A 17,759-nucleotide genomic window follows, 5' to 3' on the forward strand; every position below is an offset into this window, starting at 1 on the left:
AAGGCTGAAATAGGTAAGAAGAGGAGGAGGGAGAGAGTGAGAATGATTGAGACTGAAGTAGATGAAATGGAAGATTGGAAAGATGATGGAAGGAGACAGCTAGAGTGAGTGACAAAGAGCTCTGAAAACTGGACTGTGGAGTTGGAAAGAGAGAGGAGTGATTATGAAATAAAGTGCATGGGAGGAAAAACACCAGTTAATGTAGTGTGTGTGCGTGTTTGTGTTTGTTTCTATTTGTGTGTGTCTGTGTGTGTGCAGATACAGACAGCCAGTGGGTCAGAGGGTTAGCATGGCTCCATGTGTTGCTTATAAGCTGATAAAAGACAACTAAAGCTGGGGAAACTACACCCTTCTGCCTACTTTCTGTGAATGTTTGTGTGTGTGCATGTGCAAGGGTTGTATTCATGGTCAGAGGCAGAAAGAAAATCGGCTGGGGACCCAAGAGGCTTGTGGTTTGAAACTAGTCTTGAGAAAATGGTTTACAGATTGAGATAGGAAGCTCAGGTAGCACAGACCTCCACACCTACGTCAGTGCACTCAGCATTAGAAGAGAAGAGCTGTGAGAGCCGAGTTTCACTTACTGATGCCACTCCTGAGGAAGTTTTGCTCATTCTCGCTCTAAACTTTTCTTTCAGTCAGCTGCCACAACCTCTGTTAACTTATCATCATTAACCCTTTGAAATCTGGATTGCCTTTGAAACCTGGATTGTGCTCAGACAAACAAAACATTTAAGTCTTAAAACCCTTAAAACCAAATATTTATTTTAATTTATTTAAAACTTGGGGAAAAGGCATGCAAGAAATTGGGAAATGGTGACTAGAAAATGACCTGAAAATTAGTTTAGGAGATAGATAAAATTGTTAGATTTCTTTTTTAAATAGAGGGAAATGTAAAACTCTATTTGGAAGTATAATTGTACACTTAAAATTACAGAAGTATGTATATGTGTGTATGTTAGCACTTATTTTAGTTCCTAAAATAATTGCAATTTCCTGTTTATTTTTTTTAACCTTTTTTGGGGGCTAATTTTCAGGTCATTTTCTCTTTTTCTTTTTCTTTTTTTCCTACTTGTCTTCATCAGAAAATGCTAAATTTGGAAAGTGGCCTAATTTGGAATATTTAGATGAGATATGCTCTTAATCAAATTCAGAATAGTGTCATATTAGGAATAATTGGGAATATTGGTGTGCATGTAACCATAGCCACTGACATTTATTTACTTAATTATAAACTGTCAACACTATGCCTATTCATTTGGCAGCCAATTATTAATTCTGCCTAAAATACATAAATCTGATATACATGGTGTATATGCATGAAAAAATATATAAACTGCATGAATTGTCTGGAAGTTGCTAAAAAGCCATCTTGCTTTCTTCTAGTCTCTGGTGAGTTATTCACGTGCAGTACTGATCACGTAGGATCAGTATAGATCGTTACAGCAACACCGCTAATCATATCTTTCACGAATCAACATTTTCTTAAGTCACGCAAGTGCCACCATGCTTAGCCGCTTTTCAAAATATCTGAGCTGCAGTCGAATAAACAATGTTTGATGTCTTTTCCTAAACACTTTTTCTTGACCTCAGTGAAAAATGTCATGTGGTGTGTGGGAGAGAAGAGAGAGAGGGAGGTAGATACTGATAGAGATAATGTGTGTTGTTGGTTTCTATTACTGCCCTGTTGTTATGGTTCTGTGCATTAATAGATCTTTTTTATACTGTTTCTGCATTTTGTGATGTGTCTTGGTCAGATTTGTGTCTGTCATGTTTTTAATTTCAAAAGATAGAAGATAAACTGCTGGTTTTTTTTTACTACTCTCATTTGCATTCATTTAACATTTGTCATTACCATCAGCTATAATAAGGTTTTAAATAGGCTACTGAAACTATCTGGTATTTCCTGGTTTTAGAAACCAGCCCAGTTGAATTTGTAATTGATTAGCCCTGGTCTACACCTTTCTTCCATTTTCCTGATTGAAGTCAGAGCTCTATGGACCATAGATTTATTTCAGTTTATAGGTGTGCAAGTGTGAACGTGTATAATTTTTGTGGGTGTGCATGTGAGCTTCCAGAAATAAGCTCCTGTATGTCTGCGATATGATGAAGTTTACAAACACACACACACACACACACACACACACACACACACACACACACACACACACACACACACTAATGTCAGAAGAGTTTGTGGTATCATGCAGTGAGACACTGCAACACTTACTATCCAGTCATTCAGGAATGTACATATTTGTGTGTGAGTATGCACTTTATCCTTTTTACAAAGGATTTATCATAGTCAGGAGACTAACCACCCGCACCCCGCCCAACCACCTCCCTCCATCCCTATCCCAGATAAACAGCCGTGGGACTTTAAACATGGCGCCCGGCCGGCGTGTGACTGAGAGAATGGGCCAACTGGTGGCTTCAGTGGCCAGGGGTCGCCCCCGCCCCTCTCTTCTCCCTGGCTGGGTGGGTGGCATATGGCGGCCCAAGCAGGGACCCCTTTGGTGTGACACACACTCTGAGAGACACACAGTAGGCCTGGAGCCACCCAGGCTGGGCCCACGATCGCCGTGGGAGACATGGTGTCACCAAGCCTCTGACAGAGGAGGGGTTGTGTGTATGTTTGTGTGTGTGTGTGTGATCCCACCTTAGAAGCCCCCCCCCCCCCCCCCCCCCCATGAGAACGTCGGCCACTGCCCGCCACCACATCCCCATGGTGACTCCGCTGTTGTCTCTGCTCATCAAAATTAGAGAGATTTACCTCTGCGTGCACACACAACACATGCACACACACAGAGCCAACAGGTGGCAGGCCTTGCTCGGCACAGCAGGCCCACTTCAAAGGTTAAACATACAGCGGACCGCCCACTCTTTCTCTGCCGTTCTCCCAAGGGAGAGAGGGAGAGAAAGTGAGAAGAAGAGGACAAGATAAAAGGGGAGACGAGAAAAACTGTCCAAGTAGGATAGAGATAAAGGGCAGTGGGAGCATGCTCATGTGGGAGCATGCAGTGTAAGCATATACCTGGTGTCCACAGTTTGTTCCCCAATTATGCACACAGCTCACACTTCAAAGTGAGTATGAATTGAAAGCATAAGTAAAAACAGAATGCCTACAGGGTTCTCCAGTTCAGTTATGTTTGACTAACTGTGACTAACAGCAGATGTGAGCAAACCAATATAGGCACCAGGGGTCTTAGCGCAGCCTTAAGCATCTCACAATCAACCAATGTTCTGGGGTTTTGCCGCATGCATCACACACACACGCACCCACACACATACACACACACACAGATGAGAGAGGTCAGAAGAAAACAGTCAGACTCGCTCAAAGCTTACGGCAAATAAATATTACCTCAGGAAAGCATTGATATGAAGAACACCATCTCAGCACCCTCAAAAAAGAGGAAGTTGAGGCTATATGGCGCACAGTGGATTACAAAACCTGGGTGACTCAGTGGTGGAAAAATATTGTCTTGATGGTGTAAATCTGGAGTAAACAACAGAGTTCGTGGCTTTATCCTGTCTGGTATCAGTTGTGCTGTCTGCTGCATGTGGTGCAACAGGCTGGGTGATGTTTTCTCAGCACTTATGAGGCTGCTTATCAAAAGAACACCAATTAAACGCCGCAGTCTGTGTTGATAATCTTGTTGATCAGGTACATTGCTTCTCGGCCAGTCTGCCATTTCTCAAATGCACATCTGGTAGGATAATCCATTGCACTCTGGAGGCCCCTCGAAGATAAACTGAAAGGGGATGTTTTTAGCAAATGTGTACCGCTGAAACATTAATACACTCGTGCACACACTTGATACTACATCCTTCAATAAAATCGTATCCGTAAAATGTGACCCGTAAGAGCTGTAAGAGTCACTTTGATTGTCTTCTTGCATATAAAAACCATGTGGAATGTCACAGGGTTGCACATGTGTATGTTTTAATCAGTGAGCGTACATGTGTATGTCTGCATTTGTTGTGTTGCCATGTCGACGCAGTGTGCGTGAGTGGCTGTGGGTCACAGTGCTGGTGTGGCCTCATGTTGCCTATAAGCTGATAAGAGCCAAACAGAGGGGACGGCTATATGAATTCTAGTGATACAGCCCCCCCATCCCTCTCTCTCTCTCTCCCTCTCTCCCTCTCTCTGCGTCCAGCAGCCTGCCTGCTTCCAGCCTGTCTGGTGCCAAGACTCAGATTTCAGAATTTCCTTCTACAAGCCACATTTAGAGCAGCCAGCGTACTCTGTGTGTTTGTGTGTGTGTGTGTGTTTGTGGGTGTGTGCGTGTGCGTGTGTGTGTGTGTGTGTGTGTGTGTGCAACTTTCTCCTCTCACTGTGTGCCTCTATGACCCCCACCACCCTGTTTTCAACTAGGCACTGTCCTTCTGGTGCCGCTCTTTGCCTTTTCTTCATCTCTCTCTCTCTCTCTCTTTCTCTCTATCTATCAGCCTACCTCCAATCCTTTGTTTGTTTTGTGGGACTTTTGACCCACACAGACAACTGATGCCATACAAGTCCACTAATATGAATTGTCATTTGTGCCTGCGTGCAATAAACACGATTAGACACACACAAACATGCAGCAGAGATTTATGTATTCTCATGGCAGTAAACTAGCTACTGGTGAAAAGTTTCGAAAAGGGGGGATCCTGTCATCACACAGCTGACCCAAGAGACCTTATGGCACACTGTGATGTGATGGGATGGCATAGGATGGAGTTAGGGAAGGAGATGGAGCAGAGGAAAGGGCAGAAGTAGAAAGGTGGCAAAAACCAGACAGAGGTAGGCCACCAGGAAGTGCGCTGTGCTTTAAAGCCATTTTTCTCAGTGGCCAAACAGTGTAATTACACCATCACGTGATGTCCTGCAGCATAAAAAACACTTTTTCCAATTGACTTATATAATGAATGAGATGTCTATAAATTAGTGGATACTTTTTTTTTTTTTTTTTTGCAAAATTGTTTCACTATCAGGATTTGATCCATTTGGTGTAATAACATTTGGAAAGTCTAGAAGAGCTGCATAATTAAATAATTTTATTTAGGACTGCCCTTATGAAAGTCAGAGGCTAGAATCATCAGCAAAAGACCCTCAGACATCTGTATAGTGTACTTCTGGGGACATTTTGGTCCCCAGATTTTGCTGCTGAGTGAGTGCTCTTGACTTTCACGATACTCTTTGCTGCTGCGGACATGCAGGAGTGAGTGAGAGACTGCACCGTAAAGGAAAGAAGTGGTGAAATTACAGCTCACAGCAAGTTAGTATGGCACAGCCTCTGGCTTTTGTTTGATATCTAGTATTGGCAAAAAATTTTGTTTTTCCTTTGCGATCCATTGTTAGACCTGTTAGCTTGTTTACTATATGATGTAGTTACCACTGTCACGCTTAACGTCCTGCTAAGCCCATGCAGACTCTAAAACTTCACATCGAAAACAAAATGAATTGCAAAATCCGATTTGACTGACATAATTCTGAGTCAGGGACAGCCTTAATTGTATCCCCATTCAAGTAAACAGAGCACCAAACTGTAAGTTAGCTGTTCAGCCAGTGGAAGTTAGTCGCTTGGTGTAACTTGGCCACACTCAGCTGCACTTGCCCATTGTAAGTCACTAGTGTGCATGCTCAATCAGCCTCACAGTACAGTAGTAGTGGTGTTAATCCCCAGATCATTTTGGTAATTTTATATGCAGCAGTTGATGCGCCACAAAGCAAATCTCATCTCATGCAGTATCTAATTCTCTTAAAACATCCAAAGAAGGAGGCAGAGGGTGTTACGGAGGAAGATAAAACATAGAATTAACAGATTTTGGCCAAGAACGTTGTTGTAAAAGTTGTCTTTTACACAGCTCAATGTCTTGAAGCTCTTTGGGACAAATATTGCTTTCTAGATGTCCATATATGGCTGCATTATTGTTACTTGAACATAATTGTACTGTCGTTCCTCACAGTCAAACTATCTTTCTTTGTGCTGCTGTAGCTAATCTGGGCAGCAGTCCATGTAATGTCTTTCTCTGGCACCTACATGCACATATGCGCACACTCACATAAACACATGTCTGTAGGTACCCCGCTATGCAAAATAACATGTAGACTCTTTGTCCCTGTGTGTGTTGTAAAGACATTTTCCATTGTTTATAGTTTAGATTAACGTTATCTATATTTATAGAAGCAGGAAGCTCTGGCCAAGAACATTTTTGCTGCTCACACTAAAGTTCCCATTTGTCTTAACCATTTCTACATTACCGAGTAGGGCTGAACAATCCCCCGAGTTACATCAACAAATGTCAAGAAGGCGCAACACCATATGACAGGCAGAGGGGGGGGAAAACAAAAGCAAATTATATGTGAGATAGACAAGGGAAAAATTTGAAAAAAAATGAGGGGAAACTGAACCAACAGAACAGAGCAGGTGTCTTGTATCTGTAGATGATTTCATCGTTAGCTCACCAAAATCCTTAGATCTGAATCGGGACTTTAATCTTATTGACAGTTGAGTCAGATGTGTGTGTTTCCGTGTGTGTGTGTGTGGTTACTGCTGTACTGCTGACAACAGGTTGGATGGAATCATTCTTTTTCATGGTTCTGACCGTGTCATTATATGTTGCAACATAAACTGGGAGTCGTCAGACTAAGCAACATTTTCCACTCTCTGTCAGTTTTCAGATTTGCTTTGAAGTGTTTCTGAGATTTCCCTCTGCACACAACTGTTATGAGCTGTTATGTGCATACTTGTGGCTGCCCTTTAACTTGCATAAAAATCTCAGAAATTCTGCGATGCCGGAGCCAACATTTTTCTTTTTTTTTACATTTTCTTAAATCTCAGGTTTTTCCCATTTTGGTTTTTAGTCAGTACATGTCTAGACTCTGTTGGCGTATTTTATAAGTAGTCTTTGTTTACATGTGAGTCACTGTCTGGAAGACTAAGCTGTTTGTGTAAACAGGCCGATATAACTAATAAAGCGGATGCTGTGTGTGTATGCTTGCAGTTTAGGGGTGTTGATTGTTCATCGGGCTGATGCAGTCTCACTGTAGCAGGCTGTGTGTATTTGATGTGGTATTGATCAGAGGCCAAACATGACGGCTGAGCTTTTGGTAGAGACTTTGGTTTCCCAGAAAAACTGCTTCCTGTTTCCCAAACCTGGTAAAAGTGTAGGAGATTGTGTGGCATGGGCCCTGTGTGTGTGTGCATGTGTGTATGATGTTTTTGAGCTTTTGAATCTTTAGTCACTGAGTATTAGAATACTGCTAGACCCTAGCGTGATACAGCCAGCATTGTTTTAAGCAATAGCTATTCTATATTTACCTCGCTATATGGTGTTATTTATTTTTATTGAAAAAGTCTAACAATCCTGTTAAAGTTACCCATCTCAAAACATGAGGAATTCACAGGAAAAGATGTGTGCATAAAGTGCCGCTTTGGCATAAGTGCACGATGCCAAAAGGCACTTTTCGCGTCCGCATGAAATGCCGCTGGACGATGTCAGGTGAGAATGAGGCTGGACAGAACTGGTCGCATCTTAAAATACGCAGGCGGATGGCACCTGCTGCATACACATGATATGCACATGGGAGCAGTCACTTGAGAGTACAGCTGGATGGAACCTGTCACATACGCATGAAACACAGCAGGATGTTCTCAGGTGGAAACGCTGCTGGTAACAATGTAATATAAGGAGAGCAAGGGCGCTTAGAGGGCAGGCAGGAGGAGAGGTGGAACGGTCCCATAAACTCGGACTTTGATGCAGGAGTCCAGTGTTCGCTTCCTGCTTGATTGTAACGTTTTTTTTCTACCCACACCCCTGTACTTACAAAGTCACACATGGTTAGATTTAGGGCAGCTAAACCTAACCATGCATGACTTTGTCACCTAAACCCAACCATCTGTGCCAGCATGTGCGTTGGTTGACGTTCTGGCATTTGTTGACATCATAGTAGCAGCATCCCAGAATGTAAACAACAGACCCAAAAGGATACCTAAGATATAATATGTAGATGTGGAAGTTCACTGACAGACTAGTTTGGATAAGAACGTGTTTTTAAGTTTTTCTCACTGATATCAGCCAGAGGCTGTATATAAAGATGGCCCGACAGCACTCCATAGCAGATGGGACATGGGCCAAACTAAAAAATCAAAGTATATGGTAGTTCTTATCACGCTGATGTATTTTCAGGTGTTTGTTTTTCTAAAAGTTGTTTTTTAATTAGTTATTTAATGCTATAAAAAGGGGCTTTGATTTCTGAGATGGCAGCGCCCATATCTGTGGTATTTTGGATACATTTTTGTACAGTTCGAGTAACTGGAGACACGTTGCATTCAAGTACAGATAACATGCTGTGGCTTACAATGTTAAGCCATCACTGAGGTTAGTGCTAACCATAGTTGCTCATCAAATATGCGTCAATAAGACACGATTATTGTCAGCATTTATTGACAGGTGATTGTGTCTGCAGTTATTGGCCACCAGGGCCACTGATAGGATTGAGTAATAACAGCATACATTCATCAGAATGGTCATCAATTTGGATATAGTAGGCTATGTAGTAAAAAGCTGTGTTATAATGGCAGTTATTTTTTTTTATCATCAAAAAATTCTCTTTCTGACATCCTGTGTGTGACAATTTATTGCTTTTTCCTTCTTTTTTTTTGTTATGATTGTCTTTTATCTTTAGGGGGCATGTCATTGGGGAATGACATCCCAATCTCACATGTAGGATGCAGAATCTCTTTGAAAATAAACACACACACACACACACACACACACACACACACATCCCACACCATGTTACACACTCCCTAATGTCGTCAGAGAGTGATGGGGCACCATCCTGCCGACAGAAAAAAGTTGTCTGTTCCATCTCAGGCAAATAACAATAAGCCTGGGGCTGGATTCCAATGGGCTTTCTCTTTGAAATGGGATACCGGCACACGCATTACAAATATATCTCTTGTTTTATCTTCCGGGCCAGGCCCATGGAAAAATTATTCCAAATACCTGCCGCGCTTTATCTGGAACCCTGGAATAGGTTAGGCCCAGCCGGGAACACGAGGATGTCTAAAATAAGGCCTCTATTACGGGATGGAGTGGAGATGGATGGGACGGAGCGGGAAGGGATGGGGATCGGGGGTATTTTAGGTGTATCGGCCCTGTGAAAAAGGGCTTGTTGCGGGGGCTTGGAGCTGCTTTAAAGTCTACTATGTGGGCCGCCGTCAGCTGTTGTACAATCTGCATGTGTTGGGGGAGGGTGTGTGTGTGTGTGTGTGTGTGTGTGTGCGTGCGTGCGCACTCGTGTGGGCTCACACGTCCATAGTGGAGAGGGAGTATAAATAACATTTTTCCTACAGATGTTCTCACCTCGACAAATCTGTTCTTGGCCTGTGTGATACTTCTTGGCATATGGCGTGATGCACCAACGTAACTCAACCTTTGTTTGCTTTCCTCAACCTCTCCCAGCCTCACTCATTTTTAAGGACAAAATTTACATTTGCATTATTTTACAATGAAGTTCTCCAGAGTGACTGATAATAAGTGAGCGTTTCTCAAGGACTTAGCAAGGACATGTGGTCCGTGACTGCTGCGAAGATTCATGATCTTTTGGTTACTGCAAAGTCTTTTGATGAATAGGTTGACAAATGCTAAAAGATGTAACTACTTCCATTCAAATCATACATGGTAGTCATCTTCATCTCATTCTTTTGAAACATAAATGTCTAAAAAATGTTATATAACCTAGTTACTCATTACCTAATCACTGTCTTACAGTTCACATACAAACCTTTGGAAGAAATTAATGAAGTATGGAGAGGCCTTGTTGGATGTGATGCTAGAATAACTATTTCAGAGAGATTCTTCGATTGTAGTCATACTGCAATAAAAATAGGAATCAGGGGAGAATTAAAGCAAGAAGATGGGGCAGGGGAAAAAAGAGATTGTGGGAGATGTTGGAAAGAAAAGAGGGGCAATAGGAAGATAAGGGTGAAAGAGCGAAAGGCCAAGAGCAAGGGGAAGGACAGAGCAGAAGAGAAGAGATGATAAGAAGTAAAACAAGTTCATAAGATGTCAGAAGACTGAGAAAGGAAAGCTGTTGAAAGTGCGTCCTTGAGGAATCCATTTATCTCTCTGCCTCTGTTTGGTGAGACCCATCACGGAGTCTGTCACCATCACCTGTAGAGTCCTGCTGACATTTCCTTCAGCAGTCAAGTGTGTGTGAACACCTCATACCAGACTCACCCTAGAAACACACTGTCATCTGCATAGTTCCCATGGCAGAATGGAGAGGACCGGCATAGTCGTCATACCAATGATGCCAAGACACCAGTGGCAAGAGATGCAGATCTTTTTAAAACTTATCAGAAAGATATGATGTTACAGAGCAGCTCTGGCAAAAAAGGCTACCAGGCTGACATCGCCAAGTCAGAATGGCTCATTGGCAACTGTGACTGATAATGCCAACATGGTGCCCATCTGGCAGATCACTGTAATTTATCACCATGCCATAGTTCAGTGGTCCTCAGCCAGGTGTTTGGACTTTCGTCCCAAGGGGTTGAAAATCATTTTTTGGGGTTGTGGTAGAAATAGGATTGAAAAAAACAATTTTTGAACTATCTAAACATGTCTGATAATCCCACCAAAGCCAAAAAGGTTTAAAAACCAATACATTTCAGATCAGCTGTTTGTCCTACTACAAATGCGTCCTTTGACAGCATGGTCATCAGTGCTTTAACTTCTTAAACTCTGTTGGACCAATCACTGGCTCCTGCATTTGCTGCATTGTTCAGATCCATTGAAACTTATTTTGAATACTTTTAGAGATTCCAAAATGTTCTAAAGCTACCTCAGGAGACCTGGAAAATTGTGAATTTTCACTGAAATGTTGGCGAAGCTCCAAAGTAACAACAGCAAGTTATTTGCAGCCAAACTATACTCCGTTATTTAGCCCCAAAATTAAAATTAAAAAATTAATTTTAGGTAGTCTAAACATTACACCTACATTTTGGTCAAAATTACCTATTATGTCAAACCGTGATGCCTTGGTGCTTAAAAACTCCTGTAGAGTAAAAAGTTCCTTTTCTTAAATCTTCTTAGTGTTTTTCAACTCTCAACTCTGTTCTGCTGTTGAAATAAACATTATAAACATGAGTTGTATGACTGAAATACAAGGTATTTCTGTCACTTAACCAAGCAGCTCGCTTCCCTTCCTTTCAGGTTTCTGTCCATCCCAGCTAGCACCCGATGTCAATATGACATCAAAGATGTTTGGATCTCTTGTCAGACAGACGTCAAATTTTGTTTGGAAAAAAAATACAGTTGGCAATATATTGAATGTCTCACAATGCTAGAATTTCACATTGTGTGGAGATTAACATTATGACACTGGATTTTGTTCTCCATGATTTACAACTAAGTGTCTTTATTCTATGTAAAGATGATGTTGGCAGAGGTTGAATTTTTGTAACTTAACACAGCTTACTTAACCAGCAAAATATCAAATCTGTCATCAGTAGTCTGACTTTTGCATAAGACGTAGTCCTGACATTGAATTCCGGTCACTCGACTTCACAACTTAAACTCATCCAGATATCAACAACCATTATTGCCACTGGGTCCAGTGATCTTTGTGAGAGGTTTAAACTCTTACAGTGAATTCAATAAGTGATCAAGCTTCACAGTGTCCTGCTAAATCCTTTCCCTCACCTACAGTATCCCTCCTGTCTCTTACCCACCCATCTCTCCTCCAGGGCTGACTCTGCCAAGATGACGCAGCCCATGAGGGGGGACCAGGCCCACCAGCCGGCCCCAGCCCGCAAGTCGGCCAGCCTTTCCTCGCCAAGCGCGGCTCGCCGCCTATACCGCAACTTGTCTGGAAAGTTCCGTGTGGGCACCAACCCCCCTGCCCTGGAGGACAGTGTGGTGTCAGGACGGGGAGGAGACAAGGAGAGGCTGCGCAAAACCACCATAGTAAGTCACAGTGAGACAGAGAAGGAAAAAATAATAAGCCCAGGAACATTGTAGTCTAAAAATAGAAAGAGAAAACATATAGACTTGGATCGTAGAGAACCATAGGTATTAACATCATACTGCCACCCATCCCACTGTTGTAGAGCTAGACAGTAAATATATTGGGAGAGCATTCGTTATGTGGAAGAGGTGCAGTTCAGTAGCCCAAGGTATTACAACGTGAGCTTTCAGTGCTATTCTTATTGACTGCCTGTTCTTTGCATCACAGTTTCAGAGTAATGAAGCATTGTTTGAGGCAGTGGAGCACCAGGAGCTGGACTTGGTACAGTTGCTTCTGTCCCAGTACAGTCTGGAGGAGCTGGACCTAAACACCCCAAACAGTGAGGGCCTCCTGCCACTCGATATCGCTATCATGACCAACAACGTGCCCATGGCCAAGCTGCTGCTGCGAGCTGGTGCCAAGGAGAGCCCCCACTGTGAGTAGAGGAACACAACATACCTGAATTATTTACTCGGTCACATGGGGGTCATTTGAATATTAATGGAACCAAGCAACACTACAGTTCCTGGAGTACGCTGCACAACACCTACAGTAGGTGCTGTGTAATGTGCTTGTGATGTGAAGAATACTCTGTTGAGCACACTTCCTGTGTAGTTGCATTTGATTTGGTGATCAGACATCCAAAAATCCTCTTTCTGGAGTGTATTTCATTTTCTGTAATTGATGACCACTGTGGAATCAATCTAAAACATTCACATTTACAGGGAAGTCACTCAAGGTTACCAAAAGTTAAGTTACAGTCATGCTACTGTTATTATCATTATTATGCACTTTAGGAAGTATCACACTAGAAAAGCTGTACAGTATCGTCATATTCAAATAAACTTCCTCAAATGCACAAAAACGTTTTTCATGCTAGCTTGAGGGTTTTTTTTCCCCTTTGTTGTAAAAGAGTTGATGCGCTTAATGAGAAATAGAAATGCTTTTGCCGAATAAGTTCTGAAATAGTGAACATTTAACTCATTGACAATACTATATTCTTCGTCTCCGGAGGCTTCAAAACAGAGCTCCACAAACCAGTGGGTAAAAGCAATGCCAGTACACTAACTCCATGCCACATGAGTTTAATGAAGACAATGTTTCAATACTACTTGGATCTTCATTAGGTCAAAATGGCCTGGTCAAAAATTTGACTAGATGAAGATCCAAGAACAATCAAAAAGTTGTTTTCATTAAACTTGTGTGGCATATAGTAAGTGCGCTTGCGTTATTTTTTCCTCATGTAAACTGTTTTTTGATAGCCTTGCTCTTGTGTGATTTGTGCATAACTACTCTCTCTCAACACAAACCACTGGGTGACTTCATCATAGCTATGTCCATTATTTTATACAGTAATTGATGCTATTGTTACAGTCCTTTTACTGAAATAGTTGTTACATAAAAGTTAGTGTAGCAGTTGTTTTCTTTTTTTTTCGTTTCTGTAGACAATATCTAAGATCACTTGAGAGGTCACCACATTGTCTTTGTACTGAAAGCAGCAACGTTTCTCTCATATATTGAGTCTTTTGTATTGAATTGTATTGTCCTTGTAAAATTTGACATCTTTACTTTGGAGTTTTGTTGTGGAGTCTGGCTGGCCTACAGGTGAATCATACTGTAGCAAATGCTACCTTGGCTTTAAGCAGTAACCAAGCTGATTTGCCCAATTCTTTCTCCAGTCAAATCTTGTGTGATAGTGGAAAAGCCAAAGGTAGAGGTCTTCTGCCAATCAAAACTTGTACGCTTTACAAGTTATGACGCCAGCTAGGCTTGAAAACCACATCTGTCATTTACTGACAGGTCTGTTATCATTTTTTCCAATGTAGATTTCAATCTTTATCATGGCTCAGAACTGATACCAGACCTGAGTTTGTTTGGGCTTCGACAGCCACTCAATGGGAATCAACAATGCCATGACAACGCTGTCACGACAACATCACCTGCCACCAAAGCAACCACAGGTGTTGCCCAAAGCAATGTTGCACATGTAACTCACAACGCAATCTCTTTCGATGCATACCAGTAGTGCATTCATCCACACACTACAAACACATCTCTAACTGTTTTGTGCTGGCAGTGAAAACATATTAAAGGCGATGAAGGGGTGGTAATCATGATGCAATATTAGTCATCTTTGTAAGCACTTTTCATTGTCTGTGATCTGCTGAGCCTCCGCTCCCTTCCTCTGTTAATGATTACAACTCGCCAGCAAGGCTCCTAGGCTGTTTGTGTTTGTACTTGCATGCACGCACACGCACGCACACACACACAGACACGCTTCTCCAGAGCTGAGCCAGACGTCTTATAAAGGTATCATTAAATTGAAAACACTTGAATGGAAAGTGATGTTTACTGAAGTTTGCTCTTTGATTGTACTCTCTTTCCAGAACTCAAATAACTCACGAGAGAGTTTGAGCTGTGTGTATGTGTCTGTGTGTGTGTGTGTGTGTGTGTGTACAAAGAACTGAAACAGAGAGAGAGAGAGAGAAAGAGAATGAGAGAGAGAGAACAACAGCACATAAGGAAAGTAAAGGCTTCTATTTTTAAAAGCATGTACTAATCAAACTCCATCTGAGGAGAATTGACATCAAAGACACTGCAGACTTTTCCTCAAGCTTTGAAAGGAGTCGACTCGGATGCTTATTGATATTGCCACGCTTGACTTCATAGTGTGCGGTTACCAGAGAGACAAAGGCAAAGACAGTCAAACGACTTCTCCAAAGCAACTTCATATTCACATTATAAATCCCCTGGTGGCTCTCAATAGGACAAAGCCACTTTAATGTGCTGCGGAGGATCCCAGCCTTGATGTGAAATAAGGACAAATCAAGACACACGTACACACTAGTGACAGCATCTGGACGCGTTTCGAGGCCTGGAAGGGCCTGAAATGTAAATCAAAATGGACCTTTAGGACTTCTTTTCATCTGTCTGAGAATCCAAGTCCAAGGATCCTCAGTAGTAATCCTACCTTAAGCCCTAACCCTAACCTTAAAACTCAACCCCGTCCCTCGTGTCACCTGCTTTAAAAGTGACAAACGGCCTTAAAGTCTTCACACAAGTGGCCGAGGAGAACAACAAAACTGACACCCAGAAGAGACACTCAGATTCAAAGAGAAGTTCGCAGCCGCCGAGGAGACACCAAGAGAGCAGCAGAATTAAACACCCAGATGGACATTTTGACACGGAGCTTTAAACTTACTGTCAACAGTGGAATCTAACGCTCAACAGTGGAATCTACAATGAACAAACACAGACCACACAGACTAAACACAGACACACACCAGTCCCAAACACTCCCAGAATCACCAGCCACCAAAGACGAAGTACAGTATGCTACTGTCCTGCGTGACCTTAACAGCTTTACATTACCTTTTCTCTAATTTGATTGAGTCATCTGTAACTTTTGACAATCTTTAATCTCTATGTTCTTCCCCCATCAGCCACCATCGCTTATCGCACAGCCATGATTTGAATATTTTCATTGGGTGTTGCATCGTATTTACTATGGAGATGTTTTTCGTTCAAGTAAACATCATTGTTCACATTTTAGAAACACCCCTACCCCCTCTCAGAAAAACATTCCTCTGATGAAGGCTGTGTGAGGCTGCGGTATATGATATAAATAGATCCGTTATACACATTTTTCCACAAGTATTGCAGAAAAATAGTTTTACAACAGCCGTTTAAAGTGATGCCGATGCACGTTCCCACCATTTTGTGTTCCCTTTGCAACCGCAAAAGAAGAATACTCCTCCCTCTCTTGCCCCTCTCACTTTCATAGCCACATTTTCTGTGTCATTTTCGAGGTGATGTCATGCCTAAAGAGGGACTGCTTAGTTAAATGAAGTTTATTGAAGAATCTGCCACAGCATTTTGGCAAACAAAGACATTAAAAAGAGTCCCTGCAAAAGCAATTTCAGTTGCTTTTGTAGGCCACTTTTGCAGGCTGCTGCAGTATAGCCATGTGCACATGATAAAAGTCAAACCAACACAATATTTACTTCTCTTATTGAGCTAGGTAATAATTTTATTCCTGAAAACACCCACCATGGTATAGCTCTACTACAAAAGGGTAATACTAACTGATGATTTTAACTGATGTTGGTATTTTGGTATTGGTATTTTGCATTTACTGTTTGAATCTTGGTTGGAAAAACAGCACACTTTATAGTCCAGTATTTCTCAGTTTTGAGCCCAACAATCTTTCTCATGTGTGAATATAAAAGCATTTTTTCTGGATGTCAAAATAGGTTTGAAATATTGGAGTCACTTTTAAAATGTGTAATGAAAATGGGTCTTGAATACAGTATGTATGCATTTAGTTTTCTCTCTCTCGCTGTCTTTCCCATGTGTTTCTTAGTTGTGAGTCTGGAGGGCAGAGCAGTGCATTTGGCCACCTTGGTGCAGGAGGCCGAGCAGCGGGTGTCGGAGCACCAAGCCCAGGTTCGAAGTGAGGGTCCTGGCGAGCGGGAAGGATCCGACCGGGAGAGGCAGCTGAAGGCCTGGGAATGGAGGCTCCGGCTCTTCCGACGCATGCAGACGGGCTTCGAGCATGCTAGTAAGACTCCAGGATAACTTTGATGGTTGTTGGAGGGATTTTTTTTCTTTTTTTTTTTTTTTTAACATGCTGAGCAGTTGAGGTGAAATTTGCTCAGATCATACAAGCAATCGTCTTTGGTTTTCATTTTTGCCCCCTCTTTCCCTGCTGGCATTCTGTCTGGGCCAAGTTAATGGCTTCCACACTGGAAAGCCTCGTGCACAAGTGTGTGTGTGTGTGTGTGTGTGTGTGCGCGCAAACATAACACGCCTGTATTCCTGCTTTAATTTTTTATAGCTATTTCATGACACGCTTAGTGGCAGGGTAGACAGCCACCCCCGAAAGCAGACTCACTCACACGCACACACTCCTCCCTTCCACTCAAACCATTCTGCACTTTGATGCAAAAAAAAAAGATTGTTTCCCTCTTTGTAATTCTACATACTCATGTCATTTGATGGGTAAGTTGTGTAGACATGGATGGAAATTATAAACCACATGTCAAAATGATGTTTATGTAGTTACATTTACAATCACTGACATGCTCATTTCTTCTCAGGTTCTAGCTGACATTAATTTGTGAAGATCACAGATTCCATTACTGACTGTAAATTGCCTCAAGCGTCCACTGCGTGACATTTTTTAAACCTTTCCCGTTTCTGTAACTGAGCAATGCATTGTGCAACAGACCGGGAAGACTAAATGATGTCATTACAGTCAGATGCCAGTTGTATGTGCTTGCTCCATTATAATAGCCATAATACTCAGTGAAAGATCTTAGTCTGCTTGTCTCGCCACTTATTCACTTGCCATCTTTCTTTCTGTCTGCCTACCCAGACCCTCCAGACGCCCCCAGTGTAGTCCGCCTGTCTGTCAGCAGCAGCACCAGTCTGAGGGTGGACTTCCAGGAACCTCTCTGTGTCAACTCTGCTGTGGTTACCAAGTACAAAGGTCAGCCACCGTCCCACTGCTTCATTTAGAATCATCTATTCAGTGTCACAAGAGGAAAAGCTCTGGTGCTAAATTAGATGCAGATGAGGAGTATGCAAGTGTTAATATTAATACAAATAAAAGAGTACAAGTATTTAAAATCCATTAGCATTTTTGTAATTTTCAATACCAATTTAGTTTAAAAGTTGTCGGGTTCTTTCTTTTTTTTTTTATATAATTGTGGTGTTGTATGTGTTTGTGTGTACTTGCAGTGAGCTGGAGCAGTTCTCC

The 17,759-nt window shown here is 42.1% G+C and overlaps 1 protein-coding gene across 1 annotated transcript in view; it reads left to right on the plus strand.

Annotated features, from left to right (window-relative positions):
* The window catches only part of LOC121958366 (ankyrin repeat and fibronectin type-III domain-containing protein 1), a 169,049-nt gene that overhangs the window by 128,639 nt on the left and 22,651 nt on the right, over window positions 1–17,759 (plus strand). The window contains exons 8-12 of the mRNA XM_042507254.1: window positions 11,739–11,958; window positions 12,227–12,434; window positions 16,362–16,559; window positions 17,376–17,489; window positions 17,741–17,759. The exon at window positions 17,741–17,759 is cut by the window's right edge and continues 79 nt beyond it. Coding sequence (XP_042363188.1) covers window positions 11,739–11,958; window positions 12,227–12,434; window positions 16,362–16,559; window positions 17,376–17,489; window positions 17,741–17,759 — 759 coding nt within the window. The remainder of the gene's footprint in view (window positions 1–11,738; window positions 11,959–12,226; window positions 12,435–16,361; window positions 16,560–17,375; window positions 17,490–17,740) is intronic.

This window comes from Plectropomus leopardus, chromosome 19, assembly GCF_008729295.1.
Source record: "Plectropomus leopardus isolate mb chromosome 19, YSFRI_Pleo_2.0, whole genome shotgun sequence".
NCBI lineage: Eukaryota > Metazoa > Chordata > Actinopteri > Perciformes > Serranidae > Plectropomus > Plectropomus leopardus.